Source organism: Denticeps clupeoides, chromosome 8 (genome assembly GCF_900700375.1).
Source record: "Denticeps clupeoides chromosome 8, fDenClu1.1, whole genome shotgun sequence".
Lineage (NCBI taxonomy): Eukaryota > Metazoa > Chordata > Actinopteri > Clupeiformes > Denticipitidae > Denticeps > Denticeps clupeoides.
The window spans coordinates 2,579,665-2,606,559 of record NC_041714.1 but is presented as its reverse complement, the minus strand read 5'-3'; the positions used below and the strand labels follow the sequence as shown (position 1 = coordinate 2,606,559).

Below are 26,895 nucleotides of genomic sequence, written 5' to 3'. Positions count from 1 at the left end.
GAGGTAGATCTGAGGGTAATTTGCCGATAATGTTTTAAATAGATTTTGAAACGTTTGAAGGTTGAAAATTATTTATTTTATTACTATAGAACAGGGGTGGGCAAACAACATCCCACTGAAAATTGGTATAGAATTGCCGAAATAAAGGCCATCCAGATACTGGTTCAGTGCTTAGTAATCTCACGACTGGACTACTGTAGCCCCCTTCTAGCTGGTCTACCACTACGTACCATCTGACCTCTACAACTCAAACAAAATGCAGCAGCACGACTGATCTTCAACCTTCCCAAATTCTCCACACCACCCCTCTGCTACGTTCCCTCCACTGGCTCCCAGTAGCTGCACGCATCAGGTTCAAAATACTGATGCTGGCCTACAAAGCCAAACATGGAGTAGCACCATCCTACCTCACAGCCCTTATTACACCTCGCACTGCACCTCGTTTACTCCGAGCCTCCTGTACTGCTCGCCTGGTCCCTCCATCTCTGAAGGTAAAAGGAAGACTCCTCATCTAGACTCTTCTCCGTCTTGGCCCCTCGGTGGTGGAATGAACGTCCCCTCGAGGTCAGAACAGCTCAGTCACTGAGCACCTTCAAATGGCAGCTCAAGACCTTCCTCTTTAAAGAATATTTAGATTAAATTGTAAACTTCTCATTGTCGAACTTGTGTACAGAATCTACAACAGAGTGAATAAAAAGATGTATTCATAGTTGGGGGTCCTAGTGAACCAGAATTAATCTCTTCATCTGTGGTAACTTGAAAGCACGTTGTAAGTCGCTCTGCCAAATTCTGTAACGTCTGGCCTTCCACCAGGTAGCGCATTGGCTGCAGATGGAGCTGAAGATCTTAACACGAAGAGAACAAGCGAGCGGTAAAAAAGTGGTCATAGAGTTGTCTGGGGTGTGGGACTATGACCATGATGTTAATAAATGTATAAACAACATATTCTTGACAAAGTAAAAGCTGTGTGATGCGCACATTAGAATGATGTGGCGAGCTTTCGCCTGCCGGTCATTCTGGCTGGAATAAGAGCTTTTTATTTGTACAAGCTGGTAGCCGAAGTACAACACGCCCATTTTTAGTGTAGTAGTAGCCTAGTGGGTAACACAGTCGCCTGTGAACCAGAAGACCCAGGTTCAAATCCCATTGTGTCCCTGAGCATTGTAAGTTGCTCTGGATAAGAGCGTCTGCTAAATACTGTAAATGTAATTGTAATGTAATGTAAAGGTTTTACTGACTGACTAGTGAGAATGCTAGTAAGAATGCTCTTACTCTCTGGCACCACGCAATGTAGCCGCCACCTAACCGCCCACTTACACTAAACCGTGTTTAACCCCCGTTTAACACACACCTCAACATGCAACATTCAACTATTTACATCCGACATGCTCATTTTCTTTACTTCTTATTTTAGCAAGCCTTTCTCTGAGGCTGATCAGCCACACAGTTCCCACTAAAAGTGAATGTAAATATTAACAGTGTAAGGCCTTTTTTATGTTAATTTCTGATATGTTTGCATCTGGTGCTAACCCAGCCCATCTGACAAATTTTAAAAGTTAAAATGAGCTTAAAAAAATGAGACATTACAAGTGTCTAAGACTTCAATATCTACGTGATCTCCAAACACAAATATGTACCTCGAGAATAGCATCCTCATTGTTTCAGTTGGACCATGTCATAAAACTATAAAACATTTTCTAAATACATGTATTATTATAATCAAAGGTCTAGAGATGTGAAATATACATAGACCAGTACAGTTTAGGTGTATGATGTAGAAAGGTGTTCAAGATTCCTAAAACCTGGTAATGTAAGTTTGCAAAAACATATAAAGATTTTTATTAAAAATTGATAAACAATTTGAAAAACTGTATTGATAAACTATAGAAAACATTAACATTTTACATTATAATAATCATTTATATTTCATTTAAATCTCATAAGACTTTAACATCAATAGCACAGAGTAAGTGTTATGTTCAGGAAATAAAATCCTCCATCAGGAATTGATTGTTTTGAACCTCTTCTTGATCAATTCATTTAAAAAGATTCTGAGCCTGAACTTCTCCTCAACCCATACACAAAAGCCTCTCTGCAAAAGCAGACAGGCAGAACCTTGACATACATAATAATTAAAAAATGTATTATATAAATTAGAGGCAAATCAACCAAAGCTAGGAGCAGCAACAGTCACTTGGTCTCAGTCCTGCAGGTTGTCCTCTTCCTCCACCTCGTCATCTTCTCCACTGCTGTCGTGCTGTGTCCGTGTGTGTGGATCTTGCCGCTCCGTGTGGGTGAGCTGTATCCCCGTCACTCCCTGTAGTGCCTTCAAACTGCGCTGGCTCACATACAAACTCAAGTTCACAGAGGGCATCATACGTCGCAGCTCCTCTAGTTTTGCGATTGCCTGCACAAACCACCAAAGGAAGTCAAAACTGTTCAAAACATAGCATGAAAACACACATGCATTTACGCAGAGGAGACAAAAGTGCACCTGTGAAAAATTGCCCTGCTGACAGTGGTGTTCCACCAGAAAGCCATACGCGTCACCAACTCTCACGGCTGGGTCCAGCTCTGCCTCTTGCAGGAGAGCCTCACACAAACGCACAGCCTCTGCCGGGTCCTCTTCATATAGCCTGAGTATGAGTGCGCACACACACACACATTTCATTTCAGCAACATACATGGTAGACAGTACATCATGGATAGAAACAACATTTCTCCGGGATCTGGAGCTACATGTAACATTTAAACAAAGTTACGTACTGCTGTAAAGTGCACATGTGCGACAGACAAACCAGGGACACAGGCAGTGCAAGAATAACAACAAGAAGACAGAATGAGTGTAGCTAGTGAAATAACTAACGATTACAGTACAAAGTAAAAATAATGCAAATGCTAATGTGCAAATAAAATGTGCAATAATAATTCAAAAAATAGGTAGGTGTGTTTTTGTCAGTCTAAAGAGGGAAGTCCCTGAAAGTTCAATTCATTAGTACATTTAATGAACTGTCAAAACAAGCAAGACCACTGCTTAGGTTTGCATTGGTTTCCTCAGGTATCTCAAGTCTCCTCCACTAATATAAACGCTGGGTGGATAAGCGACTGTAAATGGCAATTGGTGTGGGTGTGTGTGTGTGTGTGAGAGAGAGAGAGACACAGGTGTGTGAATGGTGTGTGGGTAGTCCCCGTCCTACCCCCAGGATGGGATCCGGCAAGTGCAACCCTGATTAGGATGAGTGGTTATGGATAGTGACGGAGTAAAAAATGCAATGATTGTTTTTGTTTTTCTCCCCATGAATATAATGTTTATGATGATGGTATAATGATCACTCATATAGTCAAGATTCTATATGAATGACATTGTAAGTTGGGTCAGAGTAATGACTTTCAGAGACAAATTGTGGTAGCTAGTAGTGCATACTGATAGTACAATGTACACTTACTTGCTGATCAGCATCAGGGTTTTGGGTACTGGAGCCCATTCTGGGACATTGGAAGCAGGGTAGGGCGCCAGCCCACACAACTGCTGAGTTTGACAAAAATGTAGCATCCTATCATTGTACAATACCTTCGTGCCTGGATGAACCTCTTGACCAGTGAAATTTTCTGGGTAAGCTCAGTGAGTCTGCTCTCTTGCTCCTCTGCATTCCGACTCTTTGCTTTTGACAGACATTTATAGGCCTCTGTCAGGGCACCCAGAGCCTTCTCATAATTTTGATAGTCGTCGATCTCTACCTACACACATAAAACAAACACGTAAACCCATTTCCTGACAGTAATTACTCCAGAGTAGTACACACTCATGCCCACCCACCTGAGCACAGGCCTCATAAAACCCTGCTAGCAGGTCCAGAGCCCGTCCTTTGGTGTAGTAGCCTATGATGATTTTCATGATTTCTGGATCCTTCCTCCAGTCCAGAGACTGCAGGTAATTGGCTGCCATGATGTAGATCTCCTTCTGTCGTGACACTCCAGCAAAAAACACTATCTTCTCTGTGTCACCTGACTTCAGCAGAGCACGCATTGCCTGTACGCGCACACACAAATGCAACATGTAATATTCTTAAAAAAAAATTGAACACAATATCACAATTTAAAAGACCTATGGCTGTGTTTAAATGGCACAATTCACAGAACAACAAGGTCTTAAGAGTATGGGGGTGTATGGGGACTTGAAGTGACAAAGGTGAATATAACTCTAATGGCAACGCTTATTTCTACTGTGCAGTGCCATTAAATTCAAACTCCTTAAAGAAGAAACATGTGTGATCATAGTTATTACCTTCAGTTTATTTCCAGCCTGAGTGTACTTCTTGGTTGCCAGGTGATAGTTGCCCTGACGCATGCAGCAGTCAGCAATTTGCTCCAACAGATCCTTACGCTCTACCTCTGACAGGTGGGTGGAGTCACGTGGCACAGTCATGCTCTCAGCCAGCTCCTCTGATACAGTCAAACTTTGATCCAAACACACCTGCAGTGCTTCATGGTACTACACAGAGAGGAAACACAAAATCACCCATTTTATAGTTTATGCATCAGATTAACACTCCCTTATTTAACTCATAAAGACTGCTTTACCTGAAACACTACAGGGAGAGCATCTCACTAGCACATCAAAATCATTGCTGAACTGAGAATGGTCCTACCACTAAATATGTTTGTGTAAGTGTAACAATGCATACCATAGACCAGACATTTGTGCTAGAATTTCTGGATAGTGTGGTTATTTCCAAAAATTGCTGGAGAGGATGCAGTGATTCTGTGGCAATTTTTATGAAATTTATTACATTACATTTGAACCACCACTCACTTACACTTGTTTTAAATATTTGGAACGTTTTCTTGCAATCATATTTTAAAAGAGCAACGCATTGTTTTATATATATTTATTCTTAATCCAAGGGTAGTGTAGTTATTTCTGGTCAGTGTAGCACACAAACATGCAAACACACCTTCTTGGCAGCCACCAGCAGCTCCACAGCTTTTTGGTATTGGCCATGCTTGATAAAAAAGTCTGAGCAGCGTGCCAGTAGGGCAGGGTCACTGTTCTCATTGAGGTCCTCTGCAATCAGCTGCAGAGCAGCAAACTGCTGCGTAGCAAAGGCCAGTTCCAGGGCTTTAGAGACATGGCCAGCCTGAGAATGACAGTGAGCAAAAATTACATTATGGCATCATGTCAATTATCTGTACCAGGTTTATCTGTGCTCATGTGATTAATACAACATTACCCAACACTCAGTTTTCTTTGTCTAGGGGGTGTGAGTAGCTTAGTGGCTTTGGATAAGGGCGTGTGCCGAATGCTGTAAAATATAAATGTAAAAATGTTTGTGTATGTGTACCTTGTGATAGAGCATGACGGCACGCTCCATGTGTGTCCCCTTTTCCTCATAATAACAAGCAGCCTCCATCATATCCTCAGGGTTGCTAAGCAATGCCAGGTTAAGCAGCTGCTCGTCGAGGCCATTTTCCTTGCAGAGACGGATGGCGTTGTTGTAGGCCTGAGCACGTGTGTAGAAGTGTACTGATTGGCTGATGTCCTCCTGTCCTTCGTACTGACGGGCCAGGTGATAGGACGCAGCGCGGTTTCCTGTCTCATTGGCTATCTCACTTGCCTGTCAATTTAGCAAATTATATGATAAAAACAGTCTTTAGCTAATCGATCTCCCATTTCGCATTGTCTCCATGTAGATATTGTAACATTTGAGATGTTGGGAAATGATGAAATTGGTGGTTATCAACAAAATAAGGCAGTACAGGCTGGGTCAAACCAGGGGCTTCAAAACTATTCTCTCCAGACCCCCCTTCTGTATGCACATCTTTTGGTGCAAAAACTAGGAATTTGTTTAGGGGGCATAATAGTGTCTTACTTCAAGAAGATGCTGATATCAGTTCAAAGCTCTTTAATAGAATGTTCCCACATGGTCCTTGCTGTGTGCCTACAGCATATATTTAAAGAATCTAAGCTTTGACAGGTTTGACAATGTTTTTATGGATTTTGATGTGGCTATGATCAATTATTCATCTTGGATGAATGAGTTCATATTGGAACTCAGTTGTTGAAAGTATAATCAGAGAATCCTAAACAGGGCAGCCAAAGCTCCTCCCAAGACACTGACGACGTTCTTTTGACCTCTGCGCTTTGCAATAGCGCAATGGCCCCTCTAGGGGTTGCACTCCCCACTTTCTCACCACTTCTCTGACCATTGCCGTGGCTATTCCACTGTTCCATCTATTCCATCTTTGAGGCACATTACCTTTTGAATGTTTCCTAAGTAGCAGTGGACGCGCACCAGAGAAAGGTAGTCCTGAGCATTCTCATAGTAGTGCAGAGCAGATTCCATATCTGATTGGCTCTCCAGATACTGGGCCCACCATTTATACAGGTTCCTATCCAATTAAATGAAGAGAGAGAGATTAATTGGTCCTCCAACATCATAAGAAAAGACCTGAAAGTAAATGAGGGATTAGGACTTACCTGTCTTTCATTTTGTCTACATAGTTTTCCAGTGCAACGGAATCATCAATGAGCATTCTGGGAACTTCTACACGGTGTGTGTCAGATTTTTCATAACTGAGGAAAAAATGGAACAGACAGGATGGTTATAATGAGTCAGATCGAAACAAATGGCTGAAGAAAAAGGAGCACTAGAAAACGAAAATACAGAAATACACAGACAGTTCGCACACCCACACACACAAGGGAGGGTGGAAGGAAGAATGAGTAATGTGCTGATGATGCAAGAACACTAAAAAAATTTATTAATATAGATCATGTATGTTGTATGTCCTATTCAACCCAAAAAAGGCAAGGATGGAAGTCTGAAGTATTCTACTGAATTCTCATAAAAATGTTTTACAGGAACAGAAAAACAGAAAACCACAATATAATATGTCTGTATAATAATAAAAAAAAATATATAAAACATCAAGTAGATCAAATAAATTCACCCTAATACAGCTGACATTCAGTGATTATAAGGTATACTGAAGTAATTGCCACATTTACTGTTTTTGTGCTGAATCATTTTTGTAATGGACCAAATGAAACTTTTTCAGAACAATGTCTCGGAACATTCTTAGGTCTATGCAACCCAATCCAGAACTATAAATATCAGAACAGCCCATGCTATAGTTCAAAGTAAAGAGCAAATCAAAACACAGCAGGCCTTACTATATACTTCTGATGTATCATTTGGTATATTAAGTACAATTATAATACAAAATGTCTGCCATGCGCTTATTCTTTTTTGGGGCAGTGGTGGCCTAGCGGGTAAGGAAGCGGACCCATAATCAGAAGGTTGCCGGTAGGAATCCCGAGCTATCAAGGTGCCACAGAGGTGCCACTGAACAAAGCACTGTCCCCTCACACTGCTCCCCGGGCGCCTTTCATGGCTGAACAATACAGAGGACACATTTCATTATGTGCTGTGGACAATCATTTCACTTTCTTTAATTTTGTAGCTGAAGTTATTTGGAAAAAAATACCACCTACAAAACCGAATTCCAGCAACGTGAATTATACATTGGCTCATTTATGGGCTCTGTGAAGGGTGCTGAGTGCTGAGAGGTCACTCACTAGGTCAGGGCGATGGTGGTGTCACCCATGGCCTCCAGGTGTTTGGCATAGATGTAGTAGGTAGTGCGCAGGTGAACACGGTCGTGCGTCTCTGCGGTCTCAACCGCCCGCTGCCACTGACCACACGCCTGGTACAACTTATTCAGCAAATCGTACCGCTCACATGCACGGTACAGACGCTCTGCCTCATCCTGAAAAATAGCGTTATGTACATATTCATGCAAGATGAAGAGAATTGTAGAGAGGACGCCTGTGCTCATGGGTGTAATTTACAATGTACTTCACTTTACTGAGAATCCTTTATGGATTCAACGGTTGTGTGAAAAATGTGTGTGTGTGAGTCAGTGTCAGTGTGATGTATATTACCAGCATGCCCAGCTGTATGGCGAGCACCGCCACTCTGGCCTCCAGTTCTGGCTCCTTCTCCGCCTCCCGCAGTGCACGTGCAGCTCTAGCATTACCCATGTTCCCCAGACACACGCGTGCTACATCCAGACGTCTGCTTTTTACACACATCCGTGCCATGCTCTCCCACACCGCCTCACTGAGGTCGAAGGTCACATAGGGGGACACAAGCATGAATTCAGAGATCATACTTAATTGAGAAAAGTTTAAAATACATCTCTAACACCACAACAGATCAGTAGAGCTGTCATGAAAAACTGATATTAAATAGTCTGGAAAATGAAAATCTGTGGAAATGATAAAAGTCCTCTGTAACAAAAGGAAAAACACAGTACTTAGAATCTTTATAATTATGACAATATGTACTATGTATGTTTTAAGGCTGTCAAAATGAACATATAATTCTTATGATTAATTTCTAGATAATAAAATAAAAAAAAAATTGTATAGAATTGGTCTATACAGCTAAAGTAAAATGCGATGTTTTAGATCATGTTTCCACATTTTTTCATACATTGTCAAGCCCCATTGCGGCAAATTTGAACCTCAAATTTGTGCTGCCGGTTTCTGGTGTTCACCCTTAATTGCACTTTTGCTATAGTTGAGAATGATGAAAACTCGTGCATTTATATACTGTGAAAAGCCATTAGATAGCATTAAACTGACCATGAATTGTACTGAGAACATATAAAAAAAACACACCATCTCTCCCTCAAACTCCTTATCATTCCCTCTCTCAATCCTGCGTGAGCAGTTTAAATTCCACAACCATCTGGTCCTTATTTGACTCCCCTCCTGAAACACAGATGGGGCTGTTTATTAAAGTTTGGCAACAGGAAATTCTCTGAATCTTTGGGGGCCTACTAACAGTGAGCAAAAACCCAGAACAACATACCTCCCAGTCTTTCAGCTGGGACTGGGAAAAGGGGGAGACAGATCGAGAGAATTAGACGCATAGTAGAGGGGGGTTGAGTTTTGTGTCCTCTACCCCTTTTCCTCTCAGGAAATGCATCCTGTCGCAGTTTGACTGTGCTTGTCACAGAGAGAGAACGGGAGGGAGGGAAGGAGGGAGGGAGGGAGGAGCAGAGGTGGACCCACTCGCACCGTCTCAGTTTTCAACTTCAGAACACATACAAACCACACAGCTCTCAGACACACCACACACACTCAAGATCACGGTGAGACGGTACAACTGCTGCAAGATATCCATCATTCTGCATTCCTCCAGCGGGGGAGGACACCAGGGAGAAGAAGAGGAAAAGAAGAAACAGCTGTAGCAACGGCACAGGGAAAACCGAGACAAAGAGGAGGTGAGGAGGGAAGAGGAGTCCTCACCCAGACCCGCTGAAACGCTAAGGAGCTGATTACCCGGAGAGGCTAAAGGAGCGGGTGGAACAGTCAGAGGGATTTTAACAGAAGGAGAAGTTGTGAGATGGCCAAGGCTGTGTGCTGGAGGTCCCCTGGTCCGTGTGCAGTTCCTGCATCAGAAGAAGAGGGCTAAGAAATATCCCTGGCGGCCTGAGACCCTATAATCCCCCACCCCAAAATACGAGGATGAGTGGAGATGTTCTCTAGCTAACATTAAAGCTTCATCCTTTCATCTGAGCAAGTGTGCAAGAGCAGGAGGTCAGGAAGGCCAGTTGACAGCCCTGTTACACAGGGGTCGTGGCAGCCAGTGTCACCCTGGGGAGCCTCTCTCTGGGGGTGTGTATGGCGGTGCAGAGGCTGGTGCTGGCTGCAGTGGCGGTCGCCCTACTATCCCTCGTGTTGAACAACACGGCGGCCTGGAGCTCTGGCTGGGTGCTGCAGACTATGGAGAGCGGCCGAAGGCGCAGCGTGGGACTGTGGAGGATGTGCCCCTTAGGGGAGGATGAGTCCAGATCTGCAAGCTCCACTAGGGCCCTGTGCCAGGGCCTCAGCTGGGGCTCAGATTATGCCGGGTACCAAGAGTCACGCAGCACAGTCAAACGTAAGTGTCTTCTATAGGTAGACATACGTGCATCCAAAATTATTTTGTTAATTTCCCTATGACTCTCGTGTGTATAATGAGAAATTAGAAAAACTGATGCTGGGTTAAATTAAGTGATTAAATTAAATTAACAAGTAATGACTGTCCAATAGGAATTTAGCACAAAATTAATTTAACCCAGTTCAATGATAAATTCAGTTTTATTTTTTAATTCTGTCCATTCCCTTACAAAATTAATACATTATTGTCAATGGAATTAGAAATATCAATGTAGTTTCTTTATTTAGAATATATCTAATAGTGTTTTCGGAACATTTTACTGATGAATGTACTAAATGAATTGTGTTTAATTGGAATTAATTCATAAGACTAAAACTTTCTATAACGTACATTGAAAACTAAGACAGAGACAAGTCAGGGAAAGACTGCTGGGGAGACTACCTGACAGTAAATAAAATGGGGGGAAATGGTGAAAATAACAAATAATTATTCAGTGGGCAATTTTAAGGCCTAATTCAGATGGTCCCTGATTTCCAGTCTTTGTGCACCTGAAAAAAACACAGGTGCATCATGGGCACACAACAGCCTGTTGCTCCAGTGTTTGAGCCTCTCAGCAGCTCCATTTGAAAACCATGTACTGTATCCACATGCGAAAGATGTGTCATCTGAATCAGCCATAAAACTCCTTCACTGTCTTTATGTAGGGATTGTCTGTGGCTAGGAAGAATTTTTTAACACGTTAATAGATAGAAATTGAATGCAGCAATATAGCCCTAAATACTTCATAATAGGCAATGCATTGATGTATTATACTCTAAAAGTACTAGTATTTTGTAATCTACTTTCTCAGAGATATATTATTTAATTACATCTCCATGTCAAAGGAAATGATCCTTGATTGAACTGAAATCAATTTTGATGTTGACTGAATGAACTGCAAGCAGACTGTGCAGGCAGGGGATTCTGGGCTACAGGATACTGGGAATGGATCACATTCCCTATAAGCACAGCTGACTGCACATCTGCACAAGTCTACGGAGAACTGGAGAAGCGTGTAAATGCGGTTAAATTAGCTAAACCATTCCTGTCCTGTTGGTGTGTGCGAAATGTGTTTGTTGTTGAGTGACTGCCCATACAACTATATAATGAACTGATGCCTGATGTGTTTCCTATCCGGTCCCAGTGCAGTTCGACATGATGCGAGCCTGTAATCTCCTGGCAACCCTTGCCCTGACAGCAGGTCAGCTGATCTATCTGCTGGGGCTGTTGGAGCTAAACTTCATTACCCAGGATTCACAGTGGTTTGAGGAGGCCATTGCAGCCCTGTTCCAGCTGGCAAGTGAGTACAAACTAAGAATCATGCAAATGATTAACTGTGTGACCAATTTTAACATCCCCACAAATCATAAATTATATCATAAGTTGTGGTTTTAATTATAAGATTTTGTGGTAGACAATTGATATTTTGTCCTGTAGCAACGAAGCTTCCTCACATCGTCAGGTATTACTTTAACTTTTTGCTGGTTATGTTTGTGGTAATGCAAGCATACTACATTTACATTTACAGCATTTATCAGACGCCCTTATCCAGAGCGAATTACAACCAGTAGTTACAGGGACACAATGGCAGTAAGCGGGATTCGGACCTGGGTCTTCTGGTTCATAGGCGAGTGTGTTACCTACTAGGGTACTACCACCCTGTTCTTCACCCCGACACAATGGCTCTCACAATGGTGCCACAGAGCTTTGCTATCATTATTTAATAATGTAGTTCACTGTGTAGAATATTTTAAGTTTCAGAAAGGAAAAATCCAGGTTTTCATAAAATATCACTGATCATTTTTTGCAGCTGTACACAGCTAAAAGGCATTCAAAGATGAGGCTGAGTAGTCTGAGGAAGGCTGTTGAGTGCAGGTATTGCGTGAGATGTATGTGAAATAAATATGGATTGCATGTCAGCAGAACACACATTTTTAGAGAGCACATGTTGATGTTTGGGGAGGGGCTGGTTCTCTGCCTCTCATATTAGATGTAAAGGGTCTTGGAGCAAAAGGACATGGTGCTTTGAGGATCTATAACAGAGCAAATATCAACAAATAAAATGAAATCCCACAGAGCCCCCAACCATCAAGCTCTTTCAGAATCAAACGCTCAGAAACAATGACCTGGAGGCCTGGGCAGGAACCAGTCAGTCTTTATCAGATCAACACTAACTCTTCTTGGAAAGCCTCTTCATTGAGACTAAGACCAAGAATAGTCCAAATGTCTGCATGAAGCTATTTTCATAACAGCCCATTCTGATCATAAGAGTGGTTTGGCATATCTTCATGCAGGAAAGGGTTCCCTCTCTGCTTTACTCCTTCCTGAAGTTTCTTCCATTTTTATTCTCCATGGGAGACTGAATAGTTAATTCAGCTGTAAGGGCTTGTCAATGCACATTGAGACATACTGTAAAAAAGAAATACATCTAATTTATTTATGCTGTTAATCATGCTGCCCTTATATCATTGTTAGGTTATATTTTTGAGTGCTGTGTGAGATCTAGTGTTATAGCGGTATAAAAGTATGGTATTAATGTATACGGGATTTGGACTGATGAACTGATGGAATAGTTTGGTGTGCATTGTGTGTGTGTGTGTGTGTGTGTTGAGGCAGTGATAGCACAGTGTGAGTGTCACAGCTGTAGTTATATTTAGCGTCTGTGAGAGGCGGTGAGGGAGAGACGGGCAGGCGCCAGGATTTCCCTACGCAGGACGGGGAAGTGCTGCCACTACCTGTTTAAAAAAAAAAACCAAAGCCTAGCGGCCATGTGCACACTCGCACACACACACACAAAGGAAAGAAAAGGGGGATGCAGAGGCGAGGAATGACAAGGACTTTGTATTTGTGTATTTGTGTACGGAAGGCAATTCTAACAGAATTGTGTTTTACACAGACCACTTATAGATCAGAATGGATAAGCATAGATCCAGATTGCGAATGAGCTGAGTGCAGGAGTTTACGTGATTTGGGAAGGGGGTTCTGGGAGGATGTTAAGAAAAAGATTTGTAAGGTCTAACCAACACTGATTGTGTGTGCATGTGTGCTGGGTGGGGATACTGTCTTGATAAGCTACCCTTCTTAAAAGATTCTGTTTACAGACTGTCCAGGAACAGACACAGTCTGTGTTCCTTTGTACCAGATAACAGACATACACCCACACACACACACACCAGCACTGCACACAACACTATGGCGACAGTGTTTCCCTTGGCTCTAATGGTAACGCCCAATAAGAGAGACAAACATGCCTAATTTAATTGACAGTAGACCCCCACACACACCTTTCTACACTTTTCACTGAGAAAACAACTAATTAGTACTCTATTTATAGAGAATTTACAGGATCAGGTTTAATAAAAACATTCAGCTTATGCATTCCAAAATGTATTCAGAGGAATATAAGGAATCTGGAATTAGAGTGTTTGAGTGTAATGAGGTGAAAAAAAAGAGTGTGTTACAATGCCAATAAAGCTACATGCACTACCTAGAAATGAGGAGGGGTCAGTCAAGAGTTTGGTGGTGCTGCAATGAATGGCTTGATGTCACAGCCTATGCTTCCTTGCCACCTTTACGTCAGTTCCAGTTCCATTTCATTTTTATTAATCCAAGGTTCGAGGAATGAAAAATACCATCCACCTGGTGCTCAGAAAGGAAGGAATTTAGTGCTGCATACGTTGGAGCAAAGACCCACGTTTCAAATGTACTGGGTGGCAATGTATGAATTAATATCTCAGTTAAGCAGTATGGTAATCCAAGTAATTATTTCTGAAAAGCAGAACCATGCTGTTATATCTTATTTGTCTCCTTCATTGTGACCGGCCATTTGCAGAGATTTCACTTTGTTAATATAGGACAAGCAATATAGCTCATATAGGTCTGAGTTCTGTAAGAGGCTCTTACTCAATGAATGGCACTGAAATCTGGAAATGAAAAACCTTTTAACTGGTATTTCTCTGCAATGCCTGGTTTTGCTCTGTGCAGATATTACTGGCTGACATTACACACAAACTTGCTGGTCTCTGTATAGGTTCCTACACTTAAATCTACAAACATCTGACAAAAAAACCCAACACACACCACCTCATCATGAGAAGTTAGGGGAAAGGACTGGTGGGCAGAAGTTCATATCTGGCACAATGCCTTGTGTTGTCCTTGCCACTGAGTTGCAGCAAGGCACAGAGGAAAAGCGGCTTTTACTGAAAGAGAAAGGAGAACAAAAGAAAAAGTCTGAAGGAGGGAGAAACGGCTAACCATAAAAAAGAACAGATTTGCTGGCTTTAATGAATTTCAATAAAACTAAAGGATGAAAATGAATTTTAATAGCACTCACCACACATTTTTACAAAGCCACATTTGGAGGCTCTACTGCGCTTGGAATGTGGTGAGAATGGGATCCAGTAAAAAGATAAAAGGGGCGGGTAGGGTTTAAAAAAGGAGTCTGGAGAAGAGAGGACAAGAAAGAGGAAGGAGTCTAAAGATTGCACTGGGCCAAGAATGAACAGAGATTGTCAGAAATGTCAGATAAATTCTTTACACGAACGAGCGAGTCTCAGGAAACTCTTCTTCCTCTTATAGTCCCCGGCCATTTTATGCTATGATCTTTGGAATAAAAAAAAGAAAGAAAAAGACTGCGTATCAGCCTTTGGGTTTTGAACCCAAGGTAAGGTGTGCTGTGAAGGTCGAGCCATGATTGAGCCAAAGTTTACTTCAGCTGGCAAATTGCTGCCTTCCTGAGTGCAATGAAAAACACAAAAAAGGAAATGTTCCCAGACAAAGTAACATAAGACCAGACTGTTTGTCTGCATGTCTCTCAGATTGTGTGTGTGTGTGTGTGTAATCAGCGAAATCAGCGTTGGCTCTTTCAACTCAGTTCTAGACCACAAAACACACCACAAATGTACAATACACACAAGCCACATACAGTCACAGAGCATGTACAAGTACACTAATTCTGGAGTTTACCAGACCTAAAAACTTTTTCCTGTTTCCCTCTGTAGGTTTCGTGCTGGTGATTGGTCTGGTGACGTTCTACCGCATCGGTCCGTTCACGCAGCTTTCCTACTCTTGCTACATAAACATTGCTGCATGCCTATTGGCCACACTGGCCGCTGCTATGCTCATCTGGGACATTCTGCATCGCCGTGATGACTGTCTAGCCCCAAGAGTAATCGTCATCAGTCGAGCGCTTACAACAACTTTCAGACCACGCCTTGACAACGACTACGTGGAGTCACCATGCTGAGACCACAAACCAAAGGGCCTGGTGGAAGCAATCAAATCTGAACTGGCTGACTGGAGGACGCAGACCGCTCGCACACACACACACACACACACACACACACACACACACAGAGAAACTGCAATGTCTATAAAAGTAAATGGTCAGTAGAAGATCAAGCTGGATCTTGACATACTCTTAAGTGCACTTATAAAAAGAACATATCTCTATATATTATGTGTATATTGTTGATACTCTTGGTTGTTATATTAAGAGCAGTTTAGATTTATAAAATCAGACTGAGCTGGCCCACACACTACTCATTAATCACTGCATTATTCCCTGCATTATTGCTGTGGGTAATCTGGTACCTAACTTGAATTCTTATTTTCACTTCATCAGTCAGATGGCACAAATGATAGCCTAGTGGGATTCATCTTTCAAAAGAATCGTCTTAAAAGGCAAACACTACACCAAGGGATTATGATACTGCATGATACTTAGTACCTGCAAAACGTCCAAAACATTAAATAGCTTCACCACAATTGTGTTGGTGGCAAACTGACCGCTGACCAAATTGCAGATAAAATAGTAAACATTTATACAGACAAAAAAAAGAAACTCTACATACTTCATAGCTGTGAAGTAAAAGTATTGATGTAATAATAATTTAAGATTATGTCATTTTGTTATTTTGCACACTTTATTTAACCCCGGTTTCTGAACTTCAAGATTGCATCCAGTGCTGTAACCAAGTAGAGTCTAGTCCAGAGTGAAGTCTGATTTATTATCAGCTTGCTTGAGGTACATGTAGTTAAATTAAATGTAAAATATATGAATACTTTAATCTGCTTCTCTAAAGCTACACCCCCTCTTATATCTGCAGGTCACTGAGGAAAAACGTGTACAAATGACAAATAAATTCATGAAAATGCAAGTCTAACCAAATTATGAGTTCTGTTTTCTTTGAATTAACACGGTCCTCTTTCCTGTGCAGCTCTCCAACACACACACACACACACACACACACACACACATTAGCTTTGGGCACTAAACTACCTGGGAACGTCAATACAATATGTCATTGCGTGTGAAGTCGATGTTTATGGCTGCTTGTAGGCAGACATAAAAATGATGAAGAGTTTGATAATCTCACAATATTAAACAATGGCCATCAAAGCAATTTCCCCTCCTGGAATTTTTCCATGTCATCAAAACATGATACATAGGTGTTGCAGTGGTTTGCTTCCTTTTGGTGCACTTGTGCACTTACCATAATTTGCATGGTTAGAGGGTGTTACAGACAGGGGTTGGGATTGCATCCAGATTTCCCATAATATTGATATGAGAAAAACAGACTAGCACAGCATGGATAACAGAGCTAATTTCTCAATGGCTAAAAAAATCTGCAGTCACCTCGGTGCGACAAGCTGGGAGAATCTCTGTAAACTCCATGTCATTCAGGCAACAAATGGCATTTTAGGTCCATGTCGTATTCTAAACCATTCAGAGATGGTGAAGGGCAGGACCCACCACTGTTTGGCCGTGGTCCACATAGACTGGACCCATCAGATAGAAAGAGTGCATGTAGCCACGGATTGCAGCTTTAATCAGACCTTGAAAGTTAGACCCAAGCCCGACAAGTACAGCTTTTTAAAAGCCTGAACCAGACATTATTGTGGTAGCAGTTATGAGTCTTTTGAAAAATTTTCATGGTCAAAGGTTTTTTCAACACCTCTGACTTTGCATTTGTAATCAGCAGATGCTGGTCTCTGTTTCACGGCCTCAGTTTACATATTAGTGCTAATCAAAATGCACAGAAGTAAAATGACAGAAATAAAAGCACAGTGCATCCAGTGTTCCCTCTCCCCGCTGCCTTTCACCAACAGGCAGAAGGAAACAGATCATCAGGCCACAATGATAATCATGTTCAAGACCTTAAAAAACTTTTTTTATTTTTTTTATTTCAGTACTAACACATTTTCAGTAAGTTACCTTTCTTGTAAAATTGTGCTTCAAATAAAGAACTGTATATTAGATGGGTGGTCATAATATTTATAATATTTTAATATATTTACTGATAACTGATAACTAATACTATACAATTAAAGCTGCTTTATTGCATTTTCAGCCTGATGGAACCCAACACCATAGCCATGAAATGGTGAAAAAAATTGCTGGTTACATCTGGATTCATGTTTATGGGAAACAGGAAATTTGAAAATATGGTATGTGGCTGTCAACCTGAACTTAAATCATTTAATTGATTATAAAAGTGTGTGTGTATGGACAATTCAAGGACAGTCTGAATAAGAGGAAATGACTCTAGACCAAAAATACACATTCCATTCCATATGACACTGCTACATGTTTTAAATGTGAGATTACATTTACATACCTCTCTGTATCCATTTTGTTAACTTCTAACTGTTGTACGGATTAACTGAAGTGATGCTGAAACATTATTTCGTTTCACTAACATGTATTTAGCTGAAATGACAAAAAAGCTCAACTACAACTTCTGTTAATACTCACAAAAGCTACTTTAAAAATGATTACCATATGTAACAAATATGCCGTAGATGTTAAAACTCAGGAGCTAAAGGCAATTATATTTATAATTATTTATTTAAATCTTATGTGACAACCAGACATTTTTGTTTTCCTGTCTTTATGATAAGGTTTGGTCTAAATGAATATAGGACCTCAGACTGGCACCATCTCTCTATTTTACAGTTCACTCTACAACTTAGTGTGGCATATCTGAGATGATGCACTTTCATGGTGATGACAGGACAGGATCTCAGTCAGCACTGACATGCACATCCAGCCCTCACTGACCTATTTCTGCATGTGGGCAACAACTGCAGGAGGATGTGTGTGTGACGCTCTGTATGTTTATAAAAGCACATCCTTTCAGTCCTATATTTAACTTACCAGTAAATAGACAAAAACAATTTCAACTTCCCATTAAACACACACACTCTGTCAAATATGAAATATTGTTATGTGGGGGTGTAAAAAGACATGAATCTGTAAGTTGTTCATTCTGAGCCTGATAAGGCCAGGAGTATGTGTGGTGTGTATATGGATGTACCTTTTAATGAGCTTGATTGCTTTGAAGGCTTCATCCATGTCTGAGATGGTGAGGTAGAAGCTGAAGTTGAGCAGTGCATCTCGCGTGGGTTTATCACAGTCTTCCAGGCCACTGAAATCCCGCAGCGCTCGCCGCACCACCATCTGAGGTGAGGCGCTTGGCTCTCCATCCCCGGCCCCCTCTCCAGGCTGATGGGACAAGAAAGTTTGAGGAGCGCACCCCTTGGAAATGACACTAGCAGGATGATATGTAAAAAATAATTAAGAATAATTTTTATTTTAAATTATCCCCAAATAATTTTAAGGAGAAAAAAGCCCTGATACGAGAGGCCAACAAAAGACCTAAAGCACGATGAGCAAGTCCACCACACACCAACAGAAAGCACATATATCTGTTCTGTGTGGAAGGTAGCAAGCAGAAAGTCACAAGTGGCACGTTTCACTTCAGTGTTTAGCACAAAACACATCCACAGTGAAGCACTGGAAGTATGGGTAGAGGAATAAACTAAAATGTAAACTTTATATAATAGAAATCTAGATGCTCAGTGTGCTTTATGAGCATCCATTAAATTCAATACAGACCACAAATCTATAAATATATGAACCAACCTAAAATTCTAATTGCAGACTCCCACAGCACACGGCAAACAGAAACAGATAAACACAAATGCTACAAGAGTCATGGAGCGGCTTTTAGAAAAACAGAAATGGAGGGGGAGCTGAAGGGTGGGAGAGTTTAGTGAGGCCTGATACTTACATCAGGGAGGAAAAGCCCACCCCTCCGAAACAAGAGCTAGGACCAACCCAAAAACAGAGAGAAAGAGACAGAGACAGCCCCAAAGAAACAAAAAAAAGCAATGATGGCTTATTTACATAAATACATCAATAGAATGCCAGTGAGGGTTCACTTCTAATGTTACTTATTATAACAACCAGGGAAAAAAAGGCTGATAATGCTAGAATTTAAAATATTTTAGAATGAAAACATTAATAACATATATGAAGTTAATCATTTTTACCAGATCTGTTTGACTGTCTTTCTGACAAGTACACTGCAGATTTTTGTATTCAGCAGTGCACAACATAATATAAAAAGTTATGTTTATTATTAAAATGATATAAACTTCTATATTATATGGAATAAATGGAACAAGCCGATGCAAAGAACATTTTTCTTGTAAACGTTAGTTGTACAATCACATTCCATTCAGTTCTTGTAGGAAAGAAACTGGATATTTTTACACAGTTATAGGATGTTTTTACCTTACAAGTGTAGTAGTAGTAGGGTGTGTCCAAGGCAAGTAGACCTTGCACTCCTATAGGCCTAAGAGTAGAATCTTGGAGCAGGAGGCCATGTTCCTGTGTTATGAAGAATGTTACCACCAACACATCTGCCTGTCAAATAGAAAAGAACCTATAAGCCTCTTCTGCCTATAATAGCATTAAAAATTCTCCTTTTACCTACTATGTGAAAGCATTTAATGTTTTTCTTACTTTTAATTCTCTCTAGCATATATCTAACATATATTGAGCCTAATCTACTGTATATGTGTTGAAGCTTAAAGAAATGTTTTCCTAAAATCATATAAAGCAACCCCAAGGTAAAAAAAAACTGCCTATGCTATCACGTAATATATAATATTATACCTTCTCTGACTGGCTAACAGAGTTGACCAGCACTGTCTCACACACAAAAAGTCTTGGCTCAGATTCATCCCAAAACTGAGAGACTGGATAACGACCACAGAGGTCTGCTTCTTCACCCTGCCTCCTACCACACAGATAAAAACAAAGATTTAAACATTAATAGATTGGATGAGGTTCAATTAACAGGTGGATGTTTTGCACATATGACTGTATTGTACCTCTCCTTATCCTCTGTGTGTGACATGCCACTGGATGGTCTTCCAATGAAGAAGTCAAAGTGAGTGATTGTGTCCAGCTCCACATCATAAAAATACACCCTGTGGTCTGGTCTCCCATTTACCTATCAGTGTATAAATATAATCAATATAATCAAAACTAGTTATCCACTGAAGTTACCTAACTGTATATCAGGGTTAGAAAGTGATAAAAGACACAACATAAAAATACATTTAATATATGTTGACTGTTAGAAGCCTTCACAGTAACCTAGTGAGTAACATATTCATCTATGAACCAGACAACACAAACAACAACAACAAAGACCCAGGTTCAAACCCCACTCACTACCATTGTGACCCTGTGCAAGACACTTGTCTCCAGGGGGGACGGTTCCTGTCACTACTGATTGTAAATCGCTCTGGATATGCACGTCTGATAAATGCCAGAAATGGAAATGTAACAGGATTAGATCAGAAATGTATGTCATTTACGTGCATGTATGTACTAACCCGTGTGATGAGGATGCTAATTTGATTTCCATTTGCATTGCATTTGACAGAGTGAAGAGCTCCCAGATCAGGGATCACTTCTGCCAGAGCTTTAGCATTACACAAGGGCTTGGCTTCCCTGCACAAACACAAAACACACACAGGCATGTAACCCTGGAAAATGCAATGTATGTTCACATGTGTGTGTCCTCCTAGCAGACCTCCTAGTCAGGTCAAATATTCTGATGTGAGCTGTGTCCGTCCCCACAGCCAGGAATGATCTGCAGACGTTGAGCAACACTGGGTTCCCCTCTGCCTCCGAGAAAGTCAACAATTGCTTCACGGTACCCTGCAAACATCCCAAGTGCCCCAGACAAGTCATAAACTGAAATGCACCTCTTCCCAAATACTGTTACTGTGTATGTGAGGTCAGATATTAAGCAGGATTTAGAAAATATAGGATTTTCTTTCAGAAAAGTCCTAATTTTTTTTAGAAAACAACCGTTTGTCACTAAAGAAAATAGATCCAATATATACTGTCCATACATTGTTAATGTTGCATATGACCATGGTAGAGCAAAATAACAACATAAATGTAGAGAGGCCAATGCGGTGTTCACTAAGGCACATTTTAGCATTGCAACAGCAAACATGGGCACAGTTGCATGTAGTTATATATAGGTTTGTCAATGAAATTTTCCTATTTATTTTAAAATAAACATTTTCTCTTCAAACTCATTTCATGATTTTTCCATTAAAACAAGGACATTTACTTTACTTTACTTAGCAGACAATTTTATCCAACGCTTTTAGGGACATTTCTGAATGACCCCAAACTTTTGAATATTATACATAATACATGTGTGTGAAAGTTGAGACATTGGAGAAAGCATGAAGGAGGCATAAAAGAGAAAGTTTCTGTTATTTGTACCTGTGGTGTGCGGACCTGCACCCTGTTGGGCTCTACCGTGTAAATGTTCTCTTCGTGTATGGCCAATGCAGGAGACTCACATGGGAAAGATCCTGAGGAAGCAGGGTTATTTGTGACATGAGGTATAGAACCATGTATTTTGTATTTTGTGAAGAGTAAGGATGTGTTCGGAATTATTTCAATTTACACATTTTGCAATAACGCACATTGATGTCAGTAATATGCAAGTAAGAGGTGTATTATCAGATCCTGAGGATCATGAAAAGGACTGTGTGTACCTGTGCTGTGCAGAGTTGGTCCTGTTGCCTCGTACACGGTCAAATATTTTCCATTCCAAACAATAACTGTGCTCTAACACGAAGAAAACACAGATAGATGTTCCACAATTATGTTAAACAACTTTCAATGAACATTTTTGTTACAAGTATAAGCTACCTTGGTGACTTGCACCGCACGAATGTGTGTGTCAGTGCGAAGCGTTAGTTGTGTGTCTGTGTTGAAGTAAGACAAACTCAGAGTGTTGGGCGTGAGCTGCACTGCTGCCGCCTGCTGGCTGAAGTGGGAACACATGAGCTGCTCACTCAGGATTTGCACTGTGCTACTTGTGCACGCAGCCAGCAACCATATACTGGAGCCCCACTGAAAGAGAGCAGGAGGGAGAGGGAGAAACCTTGACATTCTGTTTAAGACAGTGTGATGTGCACTTGTCTGTCTTCTGTGACACTCATACCTGTAGCTGAGTGACATTCCCTTCCACCTCTGTAGGTGACTGTAATTTCCATTGTGTTGCTGTGACTGCTTTCTGATTGGATTCTGCCACCATCCTCCACAATGCAACATGTCCTTTATTTGTGCCTGCCGCAAGGATTTCTGGAAAAGAAAATAATAATACACACAATTATGAATTATGGCATAACTAGGTATATCAATGCAAATGTATTTATAGAAATCGAACGAGAATTGCTGGTGTCTTCCTCCTGTAAGTCACTTTGGATAAAAGCGTCTGCAAAATAAAGTAAAGTACTTAAATGTGTTTTAATTACCTTTAGCTGGACAGTAGGAAACACAGTTAAGCAGCTCTCCTTTCTCAAAGCCCAAACTCTCATCCAGACTTAAAACGTAGTTATCATCTTTTTCCAAATCCCACAACCTGAAAAACACAAAAGGGACTACATAAGGAAAGACAGCCAAACAAAATAACAATTTATTTTACCTAAATTTTATAAATGAATACAAATGTAATGCCAATACGTGAAATATATATCATTCTTATTTTAATTATGAATATTAACTAAACAGTGAGTAAAAGATTTGAGGTTGCACATTAAAGACCTGATGACTGGATCTCCTGATGCTGTGATCAGCAGGCCACTCTCTGTCCAAACAATAACTGTATTCTGGCCGCCTCTTCCACTCAGCTTCACCTTAAAGTAAAATTTGCAGATGCGGGTAAAGCATGAAGACTAGGTAGTGTTCTATAGGTCAAGTTCATTTACTGTGAGCTATTTCTTTTTTTGGACTAAAAACATGTGTATGTGACTGAAACACAAAAACGAAATATTGTGTATTATTTTAGCACTGAAACACAGTAATGGATGCGCGTGTTACTGTGAGTGTACATCTTATATACCTTGCTGAGTTCTTGCGCTCCAAAGTCAGGTGTGACGCTAAACTGTGAAAGCACCAGTGACTCTGTGACCACAGCCAGCATCGCCTTACGCGGCACAAACAGGAGCCTCTGGACTGCGCCCTCTACTGTCAACACACACACACTGTTCCCTCGCTCATCGACGCTGTACACACAGCCTGTACAGATAAACACAAAACACACAAGGCAGGGTGGGAAGGGAAGGGAAAAATCCATGAAAAAAAAAAACACAAACCGTACTCCGTTCAAACAAACATTTATGATTGTTGTTGTACATCATACCATCGGTTGTGCTGCAGTACAGTAGATGGCCATCATGTGGTTTGGTTCCTCGTCCAGCTTTCTTCCAGTTAAACATGTCCAGGGCGCTCTCGTCACCACTTACTGCTGCACGCGCCAATAGTGCCACGTCTCTAGAAACGGGGATTACGATTCCGATTGGTTTTCTTGCTATGCGTATGGGTGACATTTTGATCAGCCACTCACTCTGCTGGTGGAGTGGGTCGGTAGATGCAACAGGTGAGAGGCTTGCCATAGTCCTGCTTCACCAGGTGACTGCCCTGCAGTCTGCCCCTCGCATCTACTTTCCACATAGTCAACACCCCCGCCTAGACACACACATGGACGTACACGACAATAAAAATACAAAAAAAAACATGCCACCATTTGAACGGGAGTGTGCGCACTTACCTGGTCCCCAGTAACAAGTCTGGATCCACTGTGGCTCCACTCCAGCAGCGTAATGCAGGCTGTGTGGGAGTTCTGTGGGAGTGGCGTCTGCTCTCCAGAGGGATGTGTGAGCAGCAGCACGTCTCCGTTCTCCCACCCCACACAAAGAACAGGTTTACTCGGATGCCAGCGCAGCACCGCCGGGCTACAGCCCCGTTCCACTCTGCACTGGTCGACATGCTCCCCCTGTATGCAACAGAGGTGTCACCGCAGTCTCACAGGACACCTAACTTCATTGGACATGTTTTACAGTACAGGCTAAAAGTTTGGACACACCTTCTCATTCAATGTGTTTTCTTTATTTTCATGACCATTTACATTGATAGATTCTCACTGAAGGCATAAAACTATGAATGAATATAGGAGAATGATGGAGTGCTGCGGCAGATGACCTGGCCTCCACAGTCACCGGACCCAATCAAGATGGTTTGGGGTGAGATGGACCGCAGAGTGAAGGCAAAGGGGCCAACAAGTGCTAAACACCTTTGGGAACTCCTTCAAGACTGTTGGAGAACCATTTCAGGTGACGACCTCTTGAAGCTCATCGAGAGAATGCCAAGAGTGTGCAAAGCAGTAATCAGAGCAAAGAAACTAGAATATAAAACATGTTTTCACTTATTTCACCTTTTTTGTTAAGTACATAACTCCACATGTGCTCATTCATAGTTTTGATGCCTTCAGTGAGAATCTACCAACGTAAATGGTCATGAAAAGAAAGAAAACACATTGATTGAGAAGGTGTGTCCGGCCTGTACAGTATGTAGTTACAAGTTTCCAGTTCCATTGCCATGTACAAATTTACATTTACATTTTTACATTTACGGCATTTGGCAGACGCCCTTATCCAGAGCGACTTACAACGTGCTTTCAAGTTACCATCGATGAAGAGATCAATTCCGGTTCACTAGGACCCCAACTATGAATACATCTATTTAATTCACTCTGTTGTAGATTCTGTACACAAAGTTCGACAACAAGAAAATTACAATTTAATCTAAATATTCTTTATATGAATGCAGCATTATTACCAGCGACCACCTCGACATAGAGCGGGTATAACTCGAGGTCTTAATGTGGTCTCAGTATTATTCATGGTTCGACCCGAGCTTGGGGTTGCTGTGTGTGAGTGTGATGATGATGATGATGATGATGATGATGATGATGCCTCCGTCGGAGCGGGACTCACGTGCTGCATGTACAGGTCGACGCTGCCGCCAGTGGCCGGGTTCAGGGATCCCACGGCCAGGACAGGGTGGGCGGGATGCCACGCGATCAGCGTCGGCGCGCCGCTCTCCTCCGGCGCCTCGATACGGTGGTCAAAATACACCGCCATGTTCGTCTGGAAGTGAGGATCTGCGAACGCACACACTTTAAAACTGAATACATTTCTCGAGGATAGCAGAAAGGCCGGACATTAGTTAGTACTTGTACCATGATCTGCAACTTGGAAATACAGTGAAGTAATGAGATTTCAGCGCTGTCCGGAGCCTCCCCATTAGCTTCCAGTCAGATATATAAAAGTTGTTGCTTTTCTACTTTTGCAAGCGCAACGTAGAATGTTTACTTCCATTACGTGCATAAATAACCGGGACAGGGAATTAGGCTAAAAGTTGCAGGAGCTCCAGGCTAGCGGGGTGCTGTTAGCCTGCTAATCCGTCTCGTAAGGCCTGGCGACGGCGTCGAGACGCCTGAATGTTTGACCGAAGCAAGCGGGGCCATTTTTTCCCGCTCCCGAGGAAATACCTTGGGGTCCAGCTCGTCCGAACGTCTGCAGCAACGCGCCGCGCCCGAGGCTCCTGACCGCGGCACAGCAGTCAGGCTGGCTGGCTGAAGCGGAGCTCCGGCCCACTCGCTTTTCGCTCCACTGGGTGCTGGAGCGTCGTTTCCAGTTACCGTGACAACCCGAGCGGAGCCACGAGACGCTCCCAAACCCCCCCGACAGAGGGCGCCGGTGGGCACCCGGAACCCCAAACCCGGCACCCCTAACCCCGCACCGTGACAACACGAGCGGAGCCACGAGACGCTCCCAAACCCCCCCGACAGAGGGCGCCGGTGGGCACCCCGCACCCGGAACCCCAAACCCGGCACCCCTCACCCCGCACCGTGACAACACGAGCAGAGCCACGAGACGCTCCCAAACCCCCCCGACAGAGGGCGCCGGTGGGCACCCGGAACCCCAAACCCGGCACCCCTAACCCCGCACCGTGACAACACGAGCGGAGCCACGAGACGCTCCCAAACCCCCCCGACAGAGGGCGCCGGTGGGCACCTCGCACCCCGAACCCCGCAGCTCGCACCCGGCACCCTGCAGCTGCGGCTTCTGGCTGTGGGTGACACGGGCAGCCGCACATGGAGGCGACATTTGAACGGTACCACGAATGATATTATGTCAATGGACCGCAGTACTAGTTTATAAGTAGATATATAAATATACATATATTTATATACATACACAAATGTACAAATTTCTTTTTTCTATGCAGAACAAACTGCTGCAAATGAAAAGTTTGTTATGTTCATGTTTCTGTGTTGCATGAACTCTTGAATTTGCCAGTTTCAAGTTCTTCTTGTGTTTCAAACTACACGTTTTTAAAGAAGTATACTGAGTTATTCAATATAACATAAGGTGTTAGTGTTAAATGCCTAAAATCTGTTAAAGTGCCTTTTATTGGGTGATAGTAGCCTAGTGGGTAACACACTCACCTATGAACCAGAAGACCCAGGTTCAAACCCCACTTACTTCCATCGTGTCCCTGAGCAAGACACTTAGTGTCTCCAGGGGGGGGACTGTACCTATAACTATTGATTGTAAGTCGCTCTGGATAAAGGCGTCTGATAAATGCTGTAAATGTAAATGTATTGGATAGCCAACTTCAGTCTACACTTGTCTACTAGTTACCTAATGTTTCTACATAATGACCTGG

General features: G+C 42.1%; 2 protein-coding genes across 5 annotated transcripts; one reads left to right on the top strand and one right to left on the bottom strand.

The window, feature by feature from the left end:
- Window positions 1–1,811: 1,811 nt before the first annotated feature.
- Window positions 1,812–25,963, bottom strand: ift140 (intraflagellar transport 140 homolog (Chlamydomonas)). 3 transcript variants are annotated; one of them, XM_028989253.1, is made up of 30 exons: window positions 25,715–25,962; window positions 25,158–25,324; window positions 23,933–24,157; window positions 23,729–23,850; window positions 23,525–23,655; window positions 23,225–23,400; window positions 22,927–23,018; window positions 22,638–22,744; window positions 22,325–22,464; window positions 22,030–22,233; window positions 21,873–21,945; window positions 21,595–21,686; window positions 20,885–21,012; window positions 20,685–20,802; window positions 20,175–20,296; window positions 19,957–20,080; window positions 19,573–19,704; window positions 19,067–19,102; window positions 18,311–18,498; window positions 7,946–8,123; window positions 7,580–7,770; window positions 6,479–6,574; window positions 6,258–6,390; window positions 5,343–5,615; window positions 4,956–5,138; window positions 4,286–4,492; window positions 3,818–4,030; window positions 3,572–3,738; window positions 2,495–2,636; window positions 1,812–2,407 (listed from the first exon to the last, which is right to left on the bottom strand). In XM_028989253.1, exons 2-30 carry the CDS (start codon window positions 25,302–25,304, stop codon window positions 2,201–2,203), a joined length of 4,347 nt encoding a protein of 1,448 aa, XP_028845086.1. In that variant the 5' UTR covers window positions 25,305–25,324; window positions 25,715–25,962; the 3' UTR covers window positions 1,812–2,200. The 3 variants fall into 3 exon arrangements, with proteins under 3 accessions (XP_028845086.1, XP_028845087.1, XP_028845088.1); XM_028989254.1 differs by lacking the exon at window positions 19,067–19,102; XM_028989255.1 differs by lacking the exons at window positions 7,580–7,770; window positions 7,946–8,123 and having other exon boundaries at window positions 25,715–25,963.
- Window positions 7,368–16,237, top strand: tmem204 (transmembrane protein 204). Of its 2 annotated transcripts, XR_003750537.1 has the most exons (4): window positions 7,368–9,953; window positions 11,137–11,292; window positions 14,993–15,345; window positions 16,218–16,237. XR_003750537.1 is itself a non-coding variant. In XM_028989291.1 (3 exons), exons 1-3 carry the CDS (start codon window positions 9,695–9,697, stop codon window positions 15,235–15,237), a joined length of 660 nt encoding a protein of 219 aa, XP_028845124.1. In that variant the 5' UTR covers window positions 7,368–9,694; the 3' UTR covers window positions 15,238–16,156. The 2 variants fall into 2 exon arrangements, 1 of the variants encoding a protein (XP_028845124.1); XM_028989291.1 differs by lacking the exon at window positions 16,218–16,237 and having other exon boundaries at window positions 14,993–16,156.
- Window positions 25,964–26,895: the final 932 nt, after the last annotated feature.

Coding starts and splice junctions, on each gene's coding strand:
- tmem204 (XM_028989291.1), top strand. CDS start 9,695: ATGGCGGTGCAGAGGCTGGTGCTGGCTGCAGTGGCGGTCGCCCTACTA. Junction 9,954..11,136: donor GTCACGCAGCACAGTCAAAC/GTAAGTGTCTTC, acceptor ATCCGGTCCCAG/TGCAGTTCGACATGATGCGA. Junction 11,293..14,992: donor AGCCCTGTTCCAGCTGGCAA/GTGAGTACAAAC, acceptor TTCCCTCTGTAG/GTTTCGTGCTGGTGATTGGT.
- ift140 (XM_028989253.1), bottom strand. CDS start 25,304: ATGGCGGTGTATTTTGACCACCGTATCGAGGCGCCGGAGGAGAGCGGC. Junction 22,745..22,926: donor TCAGGAGATCCAGTCATCAG/GTCTTTAATGTG, acceptor TGTGTTTTTCAG/GTTGTGGGATTTGGAAAAAG. Junction 6,391..6,478: donor GTAGACAAAATGAAAGACAG/GTAAGTCCTAAT, acceptor TTAATTGGATAG/GAACCTGTATAAATGGTGGG.